The 23,018-nt window shown below is 41.8% G+C and overlaps 1 protein-coding gene and 1 long non-coding RNA gene across 3 annotated transcripts; both read left to right on the forward strand.

Annotated features, from left to right (window-relative positions):
- The first annotated feature begins 1,287 nt into the window (after positions 1-1,287).
- On the forward strand, positions 1,288-22,940 carry LOC146515692 (S-adenosylhomocysteine hydrolase-like protein 1). 2 transcript variants are annotated; one of them, XM_085168021.1, is made up of 17 exons: positions 1,288-2,016; positions 15,657-15,753; positions 16,127-16,264; positions 16,432-16,532; positions 16,762-16,864; positions 16,955-17,049; positions 18,528-18,634; positions 18,721-18,837; positions 19,047-19,110; positions 19,199-19,287; positions 19,414-19,484; positions 19,599-19,693; positions 19,776-19,874; positions 20,298-20,366; positions 20,481-20,559; positions 22,295-22,415; positions 22,508-22,940. In XM_085168021.1, exons 1-17 carry the CDS (start codon positions 1,942-1,944, stop codon positions 22,512-22,514), a joined length of 1,527 nt encoding a protein of 508 aa, XP_085024147.1. In that variant the 5' UTR covers positions 1,288-1,941; the 3' UTR covers positions 22,515-22,940. The 2 variants fall into 2 exon arrangements, with proteins under 2 accessions (XP_085024147.1, XP_085024148.1); XM_085168022.1 differs by lacking the exon at positions 1,288-2,016 and adding an exon at positions 13,014-15,421.
- Positions 4,850-9,922, forward strand: LOC146515693 (uncharacterized). The gene is made up of 2 exons (XR_014875299.1): positions 4,850-7,398; positions 7,435-9,922. It is a non-coding gene; the product is annotated as an uncharacterized LOC146515693 (long non-coding RNA).
- Positions 22,941-23,018: the final 78 nt, after the last annotated feature.

A 23,018-nucleotide genomic window follows, 5' to 3' on the forward strand; every position in this document is an offset into this window, starting at 1 on the left:
TATTTAAGTTCACCTTTGGTTTCCTGAGTCTGCATTTTGGGTCCTTCATGTCACCACCCCGGCGTGCACACAGCCTTCACATAACATAAAGACAAGAAAGCTCCTTACCATGCATGGAGGGTTTCACCCCAAGCCCAGCACCCTGAGGCTGTACGCTAAGCAGAAGGAAGGAGGCCGGGGACTGGTGAGTGTCAGCACCACAGTCCAGGATGAGACAACGAACATCCAAGAATTACATCACGAAGATGGCCCCAACTGACAGCGTGCTCAGTGAATACCTCAGGCAGCAGAAACCCAAGAAAGAGGAGGGAGACAAGGAACCATCATGGAAGGACAGGCCCCTGCACGGTATGTACCACCGGCAGATAGAGGAGGTGGCTGATATCCAGAAATCCTACCAGTGGCTGGACAAAGCTGGACTGAAAGATAGCACAGAGGCACTAATCATGGCAGCACAAGAACAAGCTCTGAGTACAAGATCCATAGAGGCTGGGGTCTATCACACCAGGCAAGACCCCAGGTGCAGGCTGTGTAAAGATGCCCCAGAGACAATCCAGCACATAACAGCAGGGTGCAAGATGCTAGCAGGCAAGGCATACATGGAACGCCATAACCAAGTGGCTGGCATAGTGTACAGGAACATCTGTGCCGAGTATAACCTGGAAGTCCCGAGGTCAAAATGGGAAATGCCCCCAAGGGTGGTGGAGAATGACCGAGCTAAGATCCTGTGGGACTTCCAGATACAGACGGACAAAATGGTGGTGGCTAACCAACCGGACATAGTGGTGGTAGACAAACAGAAGAAGACGGCCGTAGTGATCGATGTAGCGGTTCCGAATGACAGCAATATCAGGAAGAAGGAACACGAGAAGCTGGAGAAATACCAAGGGCTCAGAGAAGAGCTCGAGAGGATGTGGAGGGTGAAGGTAACGGTGGTCCCCGTGGTAATCGGAGCACTAGGTGCGGTGACTCCCAAGCTAGGCGAGTGGCTCCAGCAGATCCCGGGACTAACATCGGAGATCTCTGTCCAGAAGAGCGCAGTCCTGGGAACAGCTAAGATACTGCGCAGGACCCTCAAGCTCCCAGGCCTCTGGTAGAGGACCCGAGCTTGAAGGATAAACCGCCCGCAGGGGCGTGCTGGGTGTTTTTTTTTTAATTTTTTTTTTTTATGTACACACACACACACACACACACACACACACACACACACACACACACACACACACACACACAAATTTTATTCTTGCGTCGCCACAAAACTGGGCGTATCAGAGATACACCTATGTACAATCAGAAATGGGCAATATATCCTGTTCTTGCTGCCAATCAAGCTCCAAAAATATTGAAGCCCAAAGTTCCTATCATGGCCTCAGTTTTGTTTTAGGTCCTGTGACTTTATAGAGCTGCCCTGTAGCCACAGAAAACAATAACTAACTGTTTCTGCAGGCTCTTGTCTTTTCCATCACGGTTTAAATCAGTCAAATGCCACTCTAAGAGACTTCAGTAACACTGCAGTGCTGCTTGGTCATTCTGTGGACGGAAAACAATGAATTCATGCTCTATTGTCACATGGCCTCTCATGCTTACCTCTGTAACCCTTTTGTTAAGAATAATGTTCTTTCCTCTTGACCAGTTCTTCTGTCGTTTTTCTTTATGTTGCAATAACTGCCACCTCCCTGCTGTCCGTTTATTTTAAACTATTTTCATCTGTGGCCTCAAAAAGCACTCAACTGAGATTTTCTTTCCTTAAATCTCGCTCTTCATCTTTGTAGTTCCTGCTGTCTGTATTTTCTCAGAATCACACACAGAAAGTCTCACAGAGGTCACATTACTCACTTCCACCTTCTTTTGTCACCTGTTTGGTGAGGGAGTGGCATCAAGCGTCACTTGAACAGCATCGGCTTGCAGCTCTGCAGGGTTCCTGAGAGTCACTGTGCCAGCATGAAGAAAGCGTATAATCTAGTGAATATATCTAAGGCCAAGAATGAGGAGGCGGTGCAGTCCATCTGTATCAAGGTATCACAGCTTTTCTTTCTTTTACAGAGGGCAGCGAGTTGAGGACTTGATGTGTAATTACAAGCTTCAAGCTTTTTTAAGATTAGAGGGTTTAAGCAACATTACATTGGTTATGTTGGTCTTTGTCGATTGCACTGGCATAGAGGAAATTTGTGGTTGGACACAAAGAGATATTTTACACATTAAGATGTAATTCTGAGATTTATTTGAAGAGTATCTGTGCAGTAGCTGGTTTGAATTTGAATGTCCACCTGTCCCTCATTAAGTTAACTTTCACACTGCTCCAAGTCAAAGGTTAATAGCTTTTGTGTTAATGATTGGTGGCTTGTGTAAGTGGCAGCTATTTTTGGAAGGCGGTATTTAAGTGATTTTACGAAACACAATGTTTTCTTATAACCATGTGTTTAAAAAAAAAGCCCCCAGACTTTAAAATTCAGCTCTATTTATATTTATTGGTGACTTTTTAATATAATTTATTTTTGTTTGTACCTGGTATTACTATACCCCATGTACAAAAGCCCTGGGCCACTTACAGGAAGTGCTTGGTCAGTTTTTATGGTGATGTTAATGCCTGGGGAGGTTTGAACTCTGCAGTTGTTGACACACTATGCGCCTCAGCAGAGCAGTGATCCTGCTCTGTGACTGTCACGGTCTGTGGGATTTGCTGTGGATTTCCGTTATCTGTGTTGTGTCTTAAATTCTAGTTTCCTTTATGCCTTTTACTGCTAGGCTGCTTTTTGATTCCTCTTAATTTCATGTTTATTTCAGCATGTCATATTTTAGGTCAAGGTTAGGAGTTGTAGAGTTTAGTTACTCGTGTTTTAGACAATTCAGCTCTGATTATGCTTTAATCCCAGTCTGTTATAGAGTTTACTTCCATCTCATCCTCATGTGTCTTTTCTTGTAAAGTTTGTTCAAGTTTCTTATCGATGTTCACTGCCTGTTTTATTTTGCTAGTTAATTGTCTCCTATGTCTTGTCTTTAATTTTACTTTGCCCCCTGCGATTGAGTTGATTGTGTCTGGTTTTCTCCCAGTCACATATGTGAGTAAATATATATATATAAAGAGAGAGAGAGACAGAGAGACAGAGTGCTATCATTCTTTAGTTAAGTGTCTGTTTTGATTAAGGCAGAAGGACCCAAATGCTGGAATCTCAAGGCAAACTTCAAGAAACAACAAAACCTTCATTTAGGTGAAGGATAAAAATCCAAAGAATTCATAGCAAAGTTCAAGATCTTCCTGAGCTCCAGAGGCACATTTTAAGACAAGTTGAACAGACTGAAGGCCTTGTTATACCCTGCAGTGCCTGGCAAACAGCAACATACAATAATGTTGTCATCAAATCCGCCCTTACTGCCCATCGTCCACCACAGCTGTCTTGAAGACACAAGTGCACAGTTGTGTTAGTTTTTACTGTGAATTTAATGACGTATCAGTGCATATACACATTCACTTATACTGAGGGAGCTATTGCAACAGCACAATGGTGTGGTGGTTTGCACTGTTGCCTCAAAGCAAGGTCCTGGGTCAGGAGCTTTCCATGTGGCATTAACATGTTCTCCTTGTGTGACTCTCTCTGAGTACTCCAGCTTCTCCCATACTCCAAGACATGTAGTGGCTTGCAGTGCAATTATTATCTTGCAGTTATATACATAGTAGGTAAGTGCGGCAGAGTGGAGACACCTGGGTAGCAAAACACAGCTGAACTAGACCAGGAGCCAAACTGAAAACAGGCCACAAGAGACAAATGACTATCAAAATACAACAGGAGGTAACATGACAGAGAAACTCCTAACACCTAACTCTCATGTTTTTAAACTTGCTTTTGGTTGATTTTTATGTTTATGTTTTAGCTTCTGTGAAGCACTTTGTGATTTTTATGTTGAAAAGTGCTATATAAATAAGATTTTACTTTACTTTTTTACTTTACAAATGCTTAACAAGATACGAGAGACTATAGGAGAATTAAAAAGTAAAACACAAAGTAACACATATCACTCTAAACACAAGACTAGAAACAAAAAAAATTAAAAAGAGGCCAAGGCAAAAGAAAATATGAACATCGCAAGAAATTCATCACAGAAATGAAAACTTGAACCACCCACTAAAAATTCTAAACCAAAAACAACCTTAAACTAAATTTAACTTTAACAGTGTTACTAAAACTGTAACCAAACAGAAGATACTTAATATCAAACCCTTTAGCGTTCTGCTCAACCAATTGGTAGAGCACATTTTAAGGCCCTATCTAACTGAGGCTTTCGCTGAAATTGACCTACCTTGTTGAGTCTTTTCTACCAATTGGTTTACATCTGTAATGCCAAAAAAAGTCCACCAGAAGGCACTGTGAATGGAAATTGTTGGCTCTTCTTATACCCCTCCCAACCAGGAAGTCAGAAACAAAAAAACATCCAACATATTTTGAGTGTTTTTGATGAAACTAAGATAGGAAGATATAATTTTTTCTTATATGACAGTGGTAGAGGACTTACTAAACATATGTATTTCACTTGACAGCATTAAAAAAGTGAAATTAAATCTTTAATAATTTTTTTAAAAAGTGGTCAACCAAACGGTTGATTTGTCCCTTTATGGTGCTACTTCTAACATAACCTAAATGTTATTAAAACTTATTATTTGCCATAAAATCAGACCACTAGACCCATTTTCTTTATCCATTGCTATTGATAAATCACATTAAGTGTTAGCACAGCAAGAATATGCTGAAATAATTTCCTCAGTAAGTCATTTTTGTAACTTTCTGAGTTAATATTATTAAATATTGTAAAAATCAAGAATAACATGTGGAAATCACAAATATCACAACTTTTAACCAAATTACAGTAGCTGGTAAATTAATATTACTAAGTTCTCAAAATTATAATTTCATGTTTAAGTACTATATGGACGCTAAACAATTATATGGCTAAAAATCACATAGTCCTGTGGCATGATACTCATGTATACTCAGTTTTGGTCATGTATGACCAAACTGCACCGGTGGAGCTCCCCTGATGGCAGACAAAGACCCGTTGAAGAAGGGCCATGGAGCCTGTTATTACAGGTCTGATGAAGGTCTGATTGTGGTGGTGGTGGTCAGAGGGCCCGGTGGCGCCAGTGTCCGGCAGCCTCGCCTCTGTCAGTGCGCCCCAGGGTGGCTGTGGCTACAATGTAGCTTGCCATCACCAGTGTGTGAATGTGTGTGTGAACGGGTGGATGACTGGTTGTATAAAGCGCTTTGGGGTCCTTAGGGACTAGTAAAGCGCTATATAAATGCAGGCCATTTACCATTTTACCATGATTGCAATAAAATGGTTTGACAAGAAATGTGTTAACCTTCTAAACAATGCCTGTGGGTTCATGCCTCTTTCATCGGTCAAACGGTGGAGCAAAGAGCCCAATGCAAAGACCAATGCCCATCACTCATCCCTGTATATAATTAGCATATGGTAGGAATTCAGCTTTCTGATATGCTATTACACCTGTATAAGACAAGTTATAAGTTACAAGTTAAGGAGATGGCATATTCCACTGTTCGGATACATCCTTGACTTGAATACCTGGTCTACAAGACGGACTGTGCCCTACTGGACCAGAAACCGTTGGCTCTCAAAAGGTTTCCACCTGGCTGTGTCTGAACCACGTTAACAAGCCAGCATCTAGAGTTGGACGACCATGATTCAGCTCTCCAAGACCAGAGAATCAATGCTACACCCTAAGACCCCGACAACCAAAACCACAAGCAGATGTGCTTGATTTGCACTGTTTTTATTTGATTTTGATTTTGCACAGTAGCTTTCAATCAGAAGTGGCCTGAGTGTGAGTATTTTGTGCTGTAGCACATTTTTTCACATTTGCAGACTAAAAAAAACGATGTATTTTGTTGTTTGATATAATACTTTTCATTGATGGAATGAAAACAGCAATGTTCACTGGCATGCTACTAGAAATAAACTGTATCCAATGCCCTGGATAGTTTTTGTTATTAATTTAATTATAATTTGGCCTTTTTTAAATTGTATTATCTAATGTACTTGTATTTGTATGACATTTCATACTTTTACCATTAAGTGACATCTCGACCATTTGGTAGAGATCAATATTTTAAAAACTACAGGGTCTATTGAAAAAATATATATTGATTGTGGTTATTACTCACCCAAATCAATAAGGAATGCAAACAAAAAAAATTCCATTGTTTTTTCTTGGTGTGGACCTCAAAGGGTTAATTCAAAGTTAAAAACCACAAAACCCACAGTTCTGAATCAGTGTTTTAGCATCTGCATACTCTTCCTGTGTCCTACTTGTGTTCCCTGGGTGGATCTCTGGTTGCCACTTGGTTGGGCTTGCTGCCCCTTACGTAACAAAGCTCGTCCTTTGTTTTTCTTTTGTTGTCCGCTTCAGAGACCTGTGTTTGGTTTCTCTTTCACACCATTCATTAGAGTGTCTTTACTTGGTCTGGCACTTCATGGCACTTTATGGCTCAGTTGCTGTGGTCTCTAAACACTTCCACTTTGCAATAATACCATTTGTGGGATATCTCAGAGGGAGGAAATTTCACAAACTGACTTGTTGCAATGGTGGCATCCTGTTACAGTACCACACCCTAATTTAGCAAGCTCTTAAGAACAATTCATGCTTTTATAAATGTTTGCACAGGGAGAGCGCACGGCTAGGTCCTGGATTTTATATACCTAATCTCAGAGATTATGAGGTGTGACCCAGTACTGTTGCCCATTGTTATGGCCCGTCTAGGCGCGGCCAGACCAAAACAAAGGGTGATCCATCCCCGTCCAACCCCAAGCAGCACGTCACACACTTAATATTTTTGTGACAGTGATTTATTTACAAAGTGCGTTAAACCAAGGAAGGGAGCACATCTTAACGTCAGGGTGAACCCAAAGCCAAAACAACAAACAAAAGGGTAACCTATCTCAAGAATAACCAACTTACCTACCCAAAAAGAACTAAACCAAACGACACTCACTTCCCTCCCTGCCTAACAAAAACAGGAGAAAACTGATTAAACGAAAAGGCGGTCCACCCCTACGTGCTCTTACATCGAGTAACATAACACAGTGACATAGTGAATGGTCTGCCGGTCGGGTTGGGCCGAGGATGAATCAAATAGCAGTCGCCGGCGGTCTCCTCTTATCTGCTGCCTCCCGGTCCGCAGCCAATCGGTGCCAGCCATCCACCCGGACGCACCAATCCCGGAGGAGCACCTGGACACTTAAATTTGCATGTGATTAAGATCAGTCGTAACACCCCCTTTCCCAAGAATTAACATTACCCCCAGAATGTTTAATTCAAGGAGAAAGTGCTCTAGACAGAGTATCAGCCAACACATTCTCTTTCCCTTTCTTGTAATGGATCTCCAAGTTAAAATCTTGCAATAACAAGGACCAGCGCATAAGTCTTTGATTGGAGTTGCGCATTTGGGAAAGAAACACTAGTGGGTTGTGATCGGTAAACACCTGCACAGGCAGCACACTTGACCCGACATAGACCTCAAAATGCTGTAAGGCAAGGAGTAGGGCAAGAGCCTCTTTTTCAATGGTGCTATAATGGGTCTGGTGTCTGTTAAACCTTTTTGAAAAGTAGCAGACGGGATGATCTACACCGTGACCATCTTCCTGTAACAGAACAGCGCCTGCGCCACACGAGCTGGCATCAACTTCTAATTTAAAAGGGCGCTCAAAATTCGGCGCTGCTAGCACTGGTGCACTGCACAACAATGCTTTGGCGGACTCGAATGCCACCTGACACACTGGAGACCAAATAAAAGGCTTTAAAGGGCTAACAAGATCAGTCAGGGGACTAACCACATCAGAAAAATTTCTGCAAAACCCTCGATAAAAACCGGCCATTCCTAAAAAACGACGCAGAGCTCTTTTGTCTGCGGGACAGGAAAATCTACAATGGCCTGTACTTTCGCAGCCACAGGGCGCACTTGCCCCTGTCCGACCTGTTCCCCCAAATAAGTAATGGTGGCTTTACCAAACTCACACTTTGAGAGGTTTAATGTGAGAGAAGATTCACAAAAACGTCTGAACACCTCAGAAAGCGTTTCCAGATGTTCTGACCACGTTGGAGAATAAATGACAATGTCATCCAAGTATGCCTCACAGTTTTTCACTCCAAACAATACCTTCTGCATCAGACGTTGAAACGTTGCAGGTGCGTTTCGCAACCCGAGGGGCATTACAGTGTATTGGAGGAAATGATCTGGAGTTACAAAAGCAGAGACTTCAGAAGCTCTCGGGGTTAACGGGACTTGCCAATACCCTTTTAACAGGTCTAATTTCGTGACAAACGTAGCTGAGCCGACACGATCAATGCAGTCCTCCATTCTGGGGAGAGGAAAAGAATCCGGTTTTGTGACTGCATTAACCTTTCTGAAATCGGTACAGAAATGTGGGGTGTTATCTGGTTTAGGCACCAAAATACAGGGTGAACTCCACGCACTGTTACTGGGCTCAGCTAACCCATGTTTAACCAGGTATTCAACTTCCTGTTGCATTAAAATCCGCTTGGTTGGATTTAGTCTAAGCATGTTGTTTTATCAGCTTATCAACTTCCACAACGATATCATGAAACAGCACAGACGTCTGCCGCGGATGGTCAGAGAAAAGCAGCAAATTAGCTTCAATCAGATCAAGGATATCTTTGCGGGCGGAATCTGACAAATGCGACAGAAAGGAATCCACATCCTCTAACACTTCTGAGTTTCGCAAACGGGCCACAGGCATACAACTGCTCTTGTCAATCAAGTCATCATCTTGCAAAACATACAATGGTGGTGCCGAACACACAGAGACAGGCGCTATGGGAGAGGTTTTTTCAGCTGCCGCGTCCTCTCTGGAAACATAGCGTTTAAGCATGTTAACGTGGCAAACCCTCAGTTTTCTCTTTCGATCAGGAGTTTTTACTACATAGCTAGTGTCACTTATCTGTTTGTCCACCTCATAGGGTCCGGAAAACCGAGCATGGAGGCTAGACCCAACTAAAGGAAGCAACACCAGAACCTTTTCACCAGGAGCAAAATGTCGGACCACCGTCTTTTTGTCATACCGGGCTTTCATGTTGCCTTGAGTTTGTTCCAAATTTTCACGGGCCAGCTGACATGCACGGAAAAGACGCTCTCTAAAACTGCAAACATAATCTAACACATTGTGTTCGGCTTGATGCGACTCAGATAACCACTTTTCTTTAAGTAGTCGCAGGGGACCGCGCACAGTGTGTCCAAAAACTAAGTCAGCCGGACTAAATCCAAGGGATTCCTGAGTGGTTTCTCTAACAGCAAAAAGCAAAAGTGGAAGTCCCTCATCCCAGTCTTTACCTGACTCAAGGCAGTATTTGCGCAACATGGTTTTTAGGGTTTGATGAAATCGTTCCAGTGCACCTTGACTCTCTGGGTGATAAGGGCTGGACGTTTGATGTTTAATTTTTAACTCCTTCAAAACCTGGGCAAACACCTTTGACATAAAGTTTGTTCCCTGATCAGTTTGAACAACTCTGGGTAACCCAAAAGTTGAAAAGAATTTTGTGAGGGCTTTCACAACGGTCTCTGCCTTTAATGTACGTAATGGAATTGCCTCTGGAAAACGAGTGGCGGCGCACATTACTGTTAACATGTACTGGTGGCCTGATTTTGTTTTTGGCAACGGGCCCACACAGTCCAACAGAACTCTCTCAAACGGCTCACCCAGCGCTGGAATCGGGTGAAGAGGCGCTGGCGGAATCTGTTTATTTGGCTTTCCCACTACCTGGCATGTATGACATGAGCGACAATATTTCACCACATCTGATTTTAGTCCAGGCCAAAAGAAGTTACGGAGTACACGGTGATACGTCTTTTTGACCCCAAGATGTCCAGCTAAGCTGGCATCATGCGCCAGACTGAGAATCTGGAGTCTATATTCCTTTGGCACCAGAACCTGACTTACTCTATGTAAATCAGTTGAGTCAGGAGACCAAGATCGCAACAGCACACCGTTCTCAAGGAAATATTTTACTGGAGCTTTAGATCCCTCTCTGTCCACAACAGAGGTAAAACAAGGCACCAGTGAAGGATCACCCTGCTGTGCTGTGATCAACATTTCTCTGGTCATATTCAAGCTCTGATGAATGTCCTCAGGTATCATTTCAGGAACGTCACATGTGGAGATTTTTATGGAATCAATGGGTGACACAAAAGAGTCGTCTTCATCAAGCGTAGCCATAAACGACCCGACAAATCCACAATCTCACCCATTTTATGAGCCTGCGCACGAGTAATTGCGCACGCAGGAAACACCTCTGAAGCAGGAGAGCCTGAGTCAGCAGCAAGGGCAGGAACAACAACTTCTGGCGGGGGAAAAACATGCCCACCAGCTAGATCATTACCAAGAATGAAGGAAACTCCTTCGATTGGTAATCGCTGGCGCACAGCGACTTTAACGTAGCCCGACACTAACGGCGAATGCAGGTGTACCATATGCAGAGGGGCTTTGGTGACACTCATTTTTATTCCCCACACTAGTATGTCGGAACCACAGGCTGTTTTTTCAGACAAAGGCAGCACAGACTCTAGTAAGAATGAGTGGTACGCACCCGTATCTCTAAGAATCGTGACTGGCACTTTATCGTTTTCTTCACCCGTCAACGAAACAAAGCCGCGTGACACAAATGGTAGGAACTGCGGATCAATGTCAGTTTTCGGGTTTTGTTCAGCGGTTTTAATCAAACCCACGCCTGCGGGGAATTTAGTGCCCCTCGCTTCTTTTCTTCTTAATACTGGACACGCAGCAATCAAATGTCCTGAGTCGTGACAATAAAAACATTCTCGACCGTTTGCTGATACATTTTTACGCACTGCTTTTGGTGACTTTTTTCGTTCAGAGAAATTTTCCTGAAACGAATTCTGTGCACAGAACACACTTTTGTGCGTTAAAACAAACTCGTCAGCCAGGAGTGCCGCGTTAGTGAGAGACGATACCTTTTGTTCGTTTAAATAAGTCACGATGCGTTCCGGCAAACACTTTTTAAACTCCTCCAGCAAAATAAGAGTTTTCAACTCTTCCACAGTTTTAACTTTACATGAACAACACCATTTCTCAAACAACACATTCTTTTCTCGCGCAAACTCAACAAAAGTCTGGTTAGCAGTTTTATTAAGATTCCTAAATTTCTGCCGATATGCTTCAGGGACAAGTTCATACGCCTGCAGCACAGTTTTCTTAAGAATTTCATATTCTAGACTCTGCTCAATAGACAGGCTTGAACACACTTCTTGGGCTTTTCCCACAAGCTTACATTGGAGTAAGAGGGACCAAAACTCTTTCGGCCACTTCAAAGCAGCGGCTATGCGCTCGAATGCACTAAAATAGGAGTCTACCTCAGACTCGCGAAACGGGGGAACCAACTTGATGTGCTTACTTATATCAAAACTAGCAGAAGAAGAAGCATTTGTGCTTGATGACGTTGGGGAAACATTAGCTGAGCCCTTTTCAAGCTCAAGGGCCCTGATACGGAGATGCATAGCTTGCACTTCCAGCTCCCTGTTGCAGGTCTCCACCTCTCTTATGCGGAGCGTGAGGCGCAGATCCTCAGTGGACGTACCTTCACTGGATTCAGAAATCCGATCAGCCTCGGTGCCAGCAGCAGAAGCATCAACTGCGTTAGCATCCGCTTCAGATGCAGTGCCATCTGCCCCTTTCACTGGCTTGCTTTCCGCATCCCCTCGCGGTAGTAGCACACCTTTTCCCACTAGCTTTTCAGCCAGGGTTTCCTTCAACTCTGCCTTGCGAGCACTGTAAGACACTTCCACATCATAAGAGTTAGCCACATTGAGCAGGTCCGCTTTCTTACATTTGTCAAGTTTTTCCCATGAAGGTGCCTCCACAAAATCCCCAAGTGAAAAATCCATTCCCACACACACCCCCACACAAAAAAACAAAACTGCTAACCAGAACAAGACACGCCAACCCCAACACACCAACAAGCGAGAAAAGAGACGGAACGAGCCCCCAATTATGTTATGGCCCGTCTAGGCGCGGCCAGACCAAAACAAAGGGTGATCCATCCCCGTCCAACCCCAAGCAGCACGTCACACACTTAATATTTTTGTGACAGTGATTTATTTACAAAGTGCGTTAAACCAAGGAAGGGAGCACATCTTAACGTCAGGGTGAACCCAAAGCCAAAACAACAAACAAAAGGGTAACCTATCTCAAGAATAACCAATTTACCTACCCAAAAAGAACTAAACCAAACGACACTCACTTCCCTCCCTGCCTAACTGGAGAAAACTGATTAAACGAAAAGGCGGTCCACCCCTAAGTGCTCTTACATCGAGTAACATAACACAGTGGGGTGGCTGTAGCTCAGGTGGCAGAGCAGGTCAGCCACTAATCAGAAGGTCGGTGGTTCGATCCCAGGCTGCCTCCTGGCTGCATGCCAAATATCCTTGGGCAAGATACTAACCCCATGTTTGCCTACTGGTGGTGGTCAGAGGGCCCGGTGGCGCCTGTGTCCGGCAGCCTCGCCTCTGTCAGTGCGCCCCAGGGCAGCTGTGGCTACAATGTAGCTTGCCATCGCCAGTGTGTGAATGTGTGTGTGAATGGGTGAATGACTGAATGTAGTGTAAAGCGCTTTGGGGTCCTTAAGGACTAGAAAAGCGCTATACAAATGCAGGCCATTTACAGTGACATAGTGAATGGTCTGCCGGTCGGGTTGGGCCGAGGATGAATCAAATAGCAGTCAAATAGCAGTCGCCGGCGGTCTCCTCTTATCTGCTGCCTCCCGGTCCGCAGCCAATCGGTGCCAGCCATCCACCCGGACGCACCAATGCCGGAGGAGCACCTGGACACTTAAATTTGCATGTGATTATGGTGTTATGGTTGTGGTTTAAACCATAATCATAAACCACATGATTATGGTCTCTTGTCAACATTAGTAAACTTTGCTGATCTGGTTTAAACCATAATCATGTGGTTTATGATTATGGTTTAAATAATCATAAACAAAGTTTACTAATGTTGACAAGAGACCTTTGCCAAACAAAGTATTTAAATGAGGCATGCTTGTCACAGTCTGGCGGAGGCAGACTGTATGGAGTGAACAAACTAAAACAAACAACAACAAAAAACCTGGACATGAAACTTGGAAACATGGTGTGGAGAACGTGACGTGAACAACAGACGACCTGACAAAGAATGAACAGAAAGGCTACGTCCACACGTACCCGGGTATTTTTGAAAACGCAGATTTTTCTATGCGTTTGCACCTTTCTCCACACGTAAACAGCGTTTTCGGGGACTGAAAACGGAGATTTTTAAAAACTCCGGCCAGGGTGGATATTTTTGAAAACTCCGTTTTTGCATTTACGTGTGTACGAGAAAAACGGAGAAAACGGAGAAAACGCAGCGTCAAAGGTGTGCGCATTTTTTGACGTCACACTGTGCGCCACGTTATTGTTTCGGTGAAATGAATTTCTACAATACTGTTACTGTTAATTGTACTCTCTGCAGTGTTTAAATGCTTACATATACACACACAGTTACTGTCCCTCCACACATACTACTCGGTTCTGCTTCTATGCCCCAGCTTTGTTTACTATTTCCCACCGAGGCTTCTAGACTTCTGAATGGCCAACATTTCTACACAGTTAGGAATATATCGCTACCTGTTGCTTTGGCATGTTCCTAGCAGCGTTTTCCTTCATTTCTGCCTTTACATGTGGGCGGGATTATTTTTTAAAACAAAAACGGAAAATCTCTGTTTTCAAAAATACCGTGTAGTGTGGACGTAGCCTAAATACACACATGGGGAAACAGCTGACACTAGTCTGACATAACGAGACAAAGGAAGCAAAGCTGACTACACTGACATAGGACACAGACCTTCAAAATAAAACCGGAGACATGAGACGCAGACATGACAATATAAACTTGACAACATAAGACACGCAGCATGAAACACATAACCCTTTATGTGTTTCATAAAGGGTTCAAGAGGGAAACTTAAATACAGGGGTAGAAAACACAAAGGGAATCTAATAAACAAATGAACTTAGCTACCCTAAAGAACTTAAACATAACATCCAAATAAACTAAAACTCAAAACGCTGGGTCAACAGACCAGGAACTTGACAATGCTGGGCTGTTTTAAATCAGCAAGTTTATGAAATAAATGTTCATGTATGTGCACTGTATTTCATTCATTGAAGAATTTGACGTGTAGAAGAGTGGCATCGTGACAGTGGACAGTCTGTCACAGCAGCTCCTGTAGTTTTCTCAGTAATTTCCCTTGTGAGATCGATAATCTGTCTGTCTGTCTTACTTACTTTAGTTTAATAGACCTCAGGGTGTCCAGTCTCTTTCCATGACTGCCTGCCTTGACTTAGTATTTTTGCCATTATAAAATTTATTTGGATTCTAGATTTCTTCTTGCACCCTCAGTCTAGTTTAAATGTGTGGTTACGTTGGGGAATTTAAAAAATATTACCCTGCCTGGACTTAAAGATACCTGGAATTAAACTGTATCACATGTAATGAAAAGAAAGATTTTTTTTCAAGAACGTAAACCCAGACCAATGCTTTTTTAAATGTGCAATATAAAAACCATAGGCTACCATCATTAAATACATGGCAAACCAAAACAATTCTGCATAACACTGTAGGAGTTCTGAGATGAGATTAGAAACCTGAACTCGTGCTTCACTAAGCTTTCCTGAAGGCAGACACCTTTTCCATGCATAATATCGTTTTCATTGCTTTGCTTTGTGTCATAAAAAAGCCTCAAACATATGTGTTAATCGCTTCTGTCTTGTTGTTTTTAGTTGCATGACTGCTGTGTTTCAGCTATGAGTGCAGTTTCTTGCTTTTTTCTTCTTTTTTGCTCACAGTTGTTGTTTTCTCCTTCTGTGGGGTTTGAAAGCAGCTGACAAGTTATGACAGCTAGTAACAGAATTGAAACAAGTTAGCCAAACCCTGCAATTACTTTAGGAGCTATATGTTGCTGTATTTTTTACATTAGAAAAAATAAGCACCCTCTCCTTTACTGTAACGCATCTCACAAGGTGCTAATGTTACCATTTGAGGCTTATTAAGGATCAAGTTTGCAAAAAACAGAAATATGTTACATTTTCCAGAATGCAATCAAATGATATCTTAAATGCAAAGCTTCAAACACTTGAGGTCAGCGTGTGGGCGTGTTGGTCTTGGTGGGTGTGCACATATGTAAGAGAAAGAACAAAAGCAGGAAAGAAAATCTGCCATCCACAGAAAAGCTGAAGACAGGTGGTGAGCCTTCAGTGAGGCTGAGCTGTAGGTTTAAGTCTACGCGTGCAGCCAGGGAGCAGACATGGCCAAGTGGGATTCCTGTGGCAGCAGCCCAGCCTTCAAACAGCCACACTGGATGGTGAGATTGCAACAGATACAGAGAGAAATAGAAAGATTAATGACACAGATAGGCTGTGAGAAGAGAGTTAAAAGAAAGTTGGTGTTTTATGAGCAAATGTATCTGCTTTCACTGCCGCATCTATCTGCTTCAAAGAAAGAGGAAAAAACTTTTGTGACCTGCTGAGAGGTAAAACTGAAATATTTGGTATCTGTCTTTTTGAGCCTGTCTGTGATTTCCTTTTATGATTCTTCAGCAAATACCGTTCACTGGCCAGAAGCAAGAATTCAACAGACCTCCCACAAGGACTGTTCGGTCCATGTCTCAGTCATCTACGGATAGCTTCGCTTCAGGTATGGAAACATGAAAACAGACACGCTGTTAAGTCTAATCACATGTCTCTGATATATAAACTGAGCTGTTTTTTTGATCCCAGCATCGCAAACCGAGGATTAACCATGTTGGCCAAACCTTAATTAAAGTGGAAAGTCTTCTGCAGAATTAGGCCTCATTAATTTGGTCCTAATCTGCTCCGTGAGCCTTTCTCAAACATGTCAGTCACTGCCAGAGTATGTGCAGACTTCAAAGAGATCAGAGAAAAGAATCACCTAGTTATCAACAAGATAAGGCTGGAAAACCTGAGCCAAAGAATCATGTGTTTCTGTAATGCTCCTTCATGCGTCAGCCAGATGATTTGTCTCACATAGTCTAAATTGTGTGTTGCAGTGCACAGTGACACCTCTGATGATGAGTCTTCTCCTCGAGACAAGCTTCAGAAATCCACCAAAGGCCCGTCTGACTTCTGCATCAAAAACATCAGTCAGGCTGATTTTGGACGCAAAGAAATAGAAATGGCAGAGCAAGGTACGCCAATACCAACGGCCTTCAAACCACAGTTTATGCAGAAGTTACAATATAACGGTAAAATGAATGTTACTGCCCATTTAAAGAGGCTCTGTAGAGAAATGCACAAGAGGAGGATCTAAGGCTGTCCTGGTTTTTGTGTCTTGATTCTCATCTGTGATATTTAGAAATGCCAGCTCTGATGAACCTGAGGAAAAGGGCAGGTGGGGAGAAACCGCTGACTGGAGCCAAAGTAGTGGGCTGCACACACATCACTGCACAGACAGCGGTCAGTTCAACACACACACTGCTGTCAAATAAAGAAACAAGCACTGACAGAAATTTACTAAGTGCCAAATACAGATCTGGTTTGTTTCTTTAAATAAAGAGAAGAATATCACTATTTAGATTTTATTTTATTTCTATATTGCATATTATCCACAGTGCATCATATAATTCTGCATTAACACCACTTCAGTGTCTAGAACCGGCCTCTGTGTGTTTATGGTGTCCTGCAGGTGCTGATTGAGACTCTGGCTGCGTTGGGGGCGCAGTGTCGCTGGGCGGCTTGTAACATTTTCTCGACTCAGAATGCTGTGGCGGCTGCTCTGGTTAAAGCAGGTACAGCTTCTGCACAAGCTCCTGGTTTTACTCTTCCTCCCTCTTACTTTTTTGACCTTCACACATTTTTCATGCCACTTCCCTTCTCAGGCATCTCAGTGTTTGCGTGGAGAGGAGAATCGGAGGATGAGTTCTGGTGGTGTATTGACCATTGTGTCGGCACTGAGACCTGGCAGCCCAACATGGTATGATGATCGACTCTGCTTACACGTCACATAGCTTCCCCTAGATGTACACAGTCTCCAGTTCTTATGGCAGTTCTCATTTTGATGGAGAGAGACAGGCTAGCAACCAAAAATAAACCAGAAAAAAACACAATACATACAAGTTATAAACTGATTTGCATGTCATTGAGTGAAATAAGTATTTCATAACCAAGATGAGATTTGGTACATGGTGGAGAACCCTTTGTTGGCAAACACAGTGGTAAAGTTTTTCTTGTAGCTGGTCACCACCACACCACAGCACGTTTCTGTATCATTTATAAAGACAGGCCTGCACATGTGGCTTCTTGAACACGAGGACCTTGCAGGCACTGCGAGATTTCAGTCCATTACCCCATAGTGTGTTACCAATGGTGTTTTTGGTGAGTGTGGTTCCTACTAACTTCAGATCACTAACAAGTTCCTCCGATATAATTTTGGGATGATTCACCACCTTTTTCATGATTATCTCACCTCATGAGGCAAGATCTCCCGTGGAGCTCCAAACCGAGAGCAACTAGTGATCCTTTTATATTTCTTCCACTTTCGAATAATCACGCCAGCAGTTGTTGTCTTCGAACCACGCTTCTTGCTGATGGACTTGTAGGCCATTCCAGACTTGTGCAGATACTTCTTAAGATCAGAATTATCTGGAATTGATTGATTATAATCTGTGTGCTATATGGACTCACAACCAGCATGAATTACGGCAGGGTTTAGGGGATCATTTCACTCAGTGTGGGGTTTTTTGTTATTTTTTCTTGATCTTTTATTGATATTCTGTCTCTCTCCAGTAAAATGAAATTACCATGAAAATTAAACACTGTTCGTTTATTTCTAAGTGAGCAAACTTACAAATTCAACAAGAGGTTGAATAATTATTTTCCCTCACTGTATGCATAATGTGTCCTGTTTTTTCAAAGCAGGTCTATTATGCACATTTCCAGCTCTATATCCTTAGCTATGTTTTCCTGCAGCCTCATCTGGTGTCTTAAAATAAACTTCTTTGAGCTAACTTTCTTCTAAATGTTGGCTTTAACCTGATAGCTTCACGTGCAGATTCTCTTAAGAGAGATTAATGTAATATTTAAACATACATTTCAGGAGGAGTGTATTTGTACTCACATCCTCTGTGGTATTTCAGAAGATACTGTTCGTGTTTGAAGACTTTTTGCAGCCTCAGATCTTAAACGCCGTTAGTATTTCAAATATAATTAATACTTGGTAAACTGTTCCTTTACACTCAAATTTTCAATGTAATTTATTGGATTTTATTGGAATCTTAATAAATAATTATTTGAATACATGAACCTTTGATTTTATATATTTCGGATGCATTTTAATCAAAATTATTGCTTCATGTTTATGTGGGCCAAGAACCATTTGACCTACAATTCAGTGTGTTATCTACAAATGCTTCCATGAAGGTGCCTCAAGCTTGTTTTTCTTATTATTCCCAGATCCTGGATGACGGTGGTGACTTGACTGACTGGATCTATAAGAAGTATCCGGAACTGTTTAAGAATCTCAAAGGTGTTGTGGAGGAAAGCATCACAGGGATCTATCGGTGAGTGTAAACACGAAGCTCGAATGACTTTAAGGTTACAAAGTCAATCTGCAGCTCACGTGGGTGTTTCCGTGCCTCTGATTCAGGTTGTACCAACTGTCAAAGGCAGGCAAACTGTCTGTTCCTGCTATGAATGTCAACGATTCGGTGACCAAACAGAAGTTTGACAACCTGTACTTCTGCAAGGAGTCTGTACTGGAAGGGTAATTAATCCTGTTGCGACTATTGGAGATTATGTATCGGAATTTCAGGAGCAGGACCACGCCTCCAAACACGCTCCTTCCGGTTGTCATCTATATAGGTTGACAAACTGTCTGTCAAACCTAAAATGAGGTCATGGGCCCAGCTAGTGAATAAACAAATAAAAACACCAGCATAGCAGCAAACTGACCATGGTCAACTCTGCTTCCAGGCTGAAGCGGACCACTGACATCATGTTTGGAGGAAAGCAGGTGGTGGTGTGTGGATATGGCGAGGTTAGTGGGATATAAAGTGTTTTGCCCCGTGAAATAACCCACATTTAAGCCACTCGGCCAGACTGTGTTGAATTTCTTTTTCTCGTAGGTTGGAAAAGGCTGCTGCGCTGCCCTAAAAGCACTGGGTGCTATAGTGTATGTCACAGAAGTGGATCCTATCTGTGCCCTTCAGGCCTGGTATGAATAGAAGAAGCTTTTATCAACCAAGATGTGAAGTGTTCCCTCCTCTTACGCCACACCATGAAAAAAAAACATGATGAAATACTGTTTTAACCCTGTCCTCTTATCCCCCACTCCACTCAGCATGGATGGCTTCAGAGTAATTAAACTGAGTGAAATAGTCAGACATATAGACATGGTCATCACCTGCACAGGTGACTGCTGTCATCCTATGATTAATACTTTTTTTTTTAAACAAAACAATCGAAATATTATTTTTAATTAATATTTCTTTTTCATCTGTTTTTTTTATTGCTGCTTCTCTGCAGGGAATAAAAATGTTGTGATGAGAGAACATCTGGACAAAATGAAGAATGGCTGCATAGTCTGCAACATGGGACACTCCAGCAGTGAGATAGATTTGGTAAAGACAGATGTTGTGTGTGCGTGTATAGGCCTCTATATGTGAATGATTTGCTGTTAAACTATAGATTCCTATGTCTCAGGCTGGTCTGCGGTCTTTAGATCTGAAGTGGGTGCATGTGAGACCTCGGGTGGACCACGTCATCTGGCCTGATGGCAAGAGAATTGTCTTGCTGGCAGAGGTGAGGATACTCTGTTCTTCTAATGAGGCCCAAATCATGTAAGGACTTGTGTGACCTTGAAGTACACTGCTTATTTAGCAAGAGAAATATGCGCTTTTCTTAATGTATTATAAGGAACAGATGGATGAATGTGAGAGATTTTGAGATTAAAATAGAGAAAAATTCGGAAAAGAAAAGCAGCAATTATGATATAAAGACCAGGTGTGTATCCTCCAAAACTAAATAATACCATCAGACAGCACAGGAAGACCATTCACGTACGCTGTGCTTTAAACTGGGGGCTCATACTACACTAATCATAACATTATCCTGTTTAGTACATACAAACCACAGCTCAATTGGGATGAAATATTATTTCAAATGGTTGTAATCATAGCCGCTCTTACGTGATTTGTTTTCATTTAGTATTGACTTTCCTCTCAGGGTCGTTTGCTGAATCTGAGCTGCTCTACCGTGCCCTCATTTGTCCTCTCCATCACTGCTGCTACCCAGGTAAGAAAACAGATTTACAAAGTGGTTATTCTTTTCTAAATGCATCACAGCAGCTCTGTTGGTCATTAGGCTGCTCGCAGTCACTTTTAGTTAACGTTCGCTGTTATGTTTCAGGCCATGGCTCTCATAGAGCTGTACAATGCCCCAGAAGGAAGATACAACAAGGATGTCTACCTGCTGCCAAAGAAGATGGGCAAGTTACAATACACTGTTACAATAGTTTGATGCTCACTTTTAAAAGCTCAGGTTTAGACTGCTCTATATACTCAGTTTCAAGATGTTTTGGCAACTCTTGCTTCTGCATGATGTCCCTACAGATAGAATGAACAGGAATGTGTAGTACATTAACTCAAGTGCTTTCCTCAAGTACAGGTTTAATCTTCTTGTACTTTAGTATTTCTGTGTAGCGTATCTGCATTGTGCCAATTACTTCCAACCGGTTGCAGCAGAGTCCCTGAGTTCTGCTGCTGCATTCTTCATGTTAAAAAGGAGTTTTTCCCTCCCACTGTTGCCAAGTGCTTGCACATGTTGGTTGTAGGGTTTTTACCTTTTAATATAAAGTGTCTTGAGGACTGTTGTTGTATTTGGTGCTATACAATTAAAACTGAATTTAATTTAATTACTTTCTCTTTCTATTCCACAGCTGTTAATGTATCTTATACTCGATACTAAGCTTTAGTTACTTACCATTTTGTATTGAAAATCTACAATATATAAGTGATATACCTGTCACGATCCTGGGTCTTATGACCCAGCATTTTGAGTTTTAGTTCATTTTGATATATAGTTTATGTTTAAGCTCATTAGATTTCTATGTTCATTTGCTTATTATATTCCCCTTGTGTTTTCAACCCTTGTGTTAAATCTCCTTTATCCTTCATGTGTTTCATGTCTGTTTCTTATGTTGTCAAGTTCATGTAGTCATGTCAGTGTTTCATTGTTTCCTATTTTATTTTGAAAGAGGTCCTGTGTTTCGGTGCTCTGTTTTGCTCTTTCCCTGTGAGCGTCGTTATGTTCATGTTGTGTCTACTTTGCCTTTCTGTCCCATGTTTCTGGTCCCTATGTTCTGTCTCAGTTGCTGTTAAGTTTACATGTTTTGAGTTCAGTCAGTGTGTTTCCTGTTTTACTTCGAAGGTCCACGTCTCATGTGAATGTTTCTAGTTTTGCTTCCCTTGTCTCGTCCAGCCTGATTACTCCCAGCTGTGCTCTCCTTCTGTGTCTCAGTCCCTCGTTCTCCCTCTGTGTATTTAAGCCCTGTGTTTCTCTTTGTCAGTGTCGTAGTCTCCCTCATGGCTGTGTTTCCCTGTGTGTTAGTTATCCATGTCCTAGTTTAGTTTAGTTATATTTTTTGTGCCATTCTGCAATAAAGCAGCTTTTTGAGTTTAATTCCGGTGTGGTGAGTTTTGCGTTTGGGTCCTTCTCCTGCCTGGACACAGCCGAAACATGACAATACCTGTAATACAGTCATTAAAAAGTTACTAAATTAAAATGCATATCAATGAATTAATAATTATGATCTAATAATATAAAGTATTGATTGTGGAAAAGTGCCATTCTACATAATGACTACATTTACTTTAGTGTTACTAGATACTTTAAATATGTTTTTTATATTATATAGCATGAGCACTATTAAGCTACTTAAATGGGATTTAATTTAATTTAAGTTAAAAAAAAAAGTCTAAATACTTTTTTGCACTTTGCAAAACAACTATCCAACACAAAATCAAGCTGAAATTCAAGCTTGAAAACATTCACATAATACATTTGTAATGGGTCTCAGGGCTGCACGTAAGCCTGAAAATCATATCAAATGTTTTATAGAACATTATAATTTTATTTGTCATTAATTATTCTTTTTCCTGTTTTATCAGTATCGCCAAGAAGGAAATTAAGGTGTGATAATCTTCGTGTCTCCATATTTTCAGATGAATACGTGGCCAGCCTTCACCTGCCGATATTTGACGCACACCTCACAGAGTTGTCAGATGATCAGGCCAAGTACATGGGCATCAGCAAACACGGACCCTTCAAACCAAACTATTACAGGCAAGCAAACTTTTCTCTCTCACGTAGACAAATACTACCACACATTTTAACGTTTAATGTTTCTGATCTTTTTTTGTTTTTTGTTGTAACAGGTATTGATGTTTTGCTCACAAAATTGACGGACAGACGCTCTTCAGAAAAGCTGCTGTGAAAACAGGAGCGCTGACGCCCTCTACAGTCTGAAGCTTTACAGAGTGTATCTGAAGCAACAGCATATTAAGACTGACTTTTCTGTATTCCTATGTATTGTACACTGTTCCAGATTTTCACATTGTCCACAGTAACCAGAATTTAATCAGTATGATGTCTTAATTTGAAAGGGAGGAAACGAAAAACTGTTCTGAATGGGGCGGAGTTACTTTTCTATCAGCTGAATGGAGTACCTGAAAATGTACTCTTGTCACATCACCACATCATCCTTTTCTAACATTTAGATAAATTAATTTTAACTAACAGGCAAGTTGTTAGACTTTTGTACATATAAATATAAAAGAATTATTATAATAAAAAATACATTTTACTCTTTCTGCATTTCTGCTTTATAACTTGAAAACACCAAAACCACCAATGAACTTTCTAACTTATAAACCATAGAACAACTTA

This window comes from Neolamprologus multifasciatus, chromosome 7 (genome assembly GCF_963576455.1).
Source record: "Neolamprologus multifasciatus chromosome 7, fNeoMul1.2, whole genome shotgun sequence".
In the NCBI taxonomy this organism is placed as follows: Eukaryota; Metazoa; Chordata; class Actinopteri; order Cichliformes; family Cichlidae; genus Neolamprologus; species Neolamprologus multifasciatus.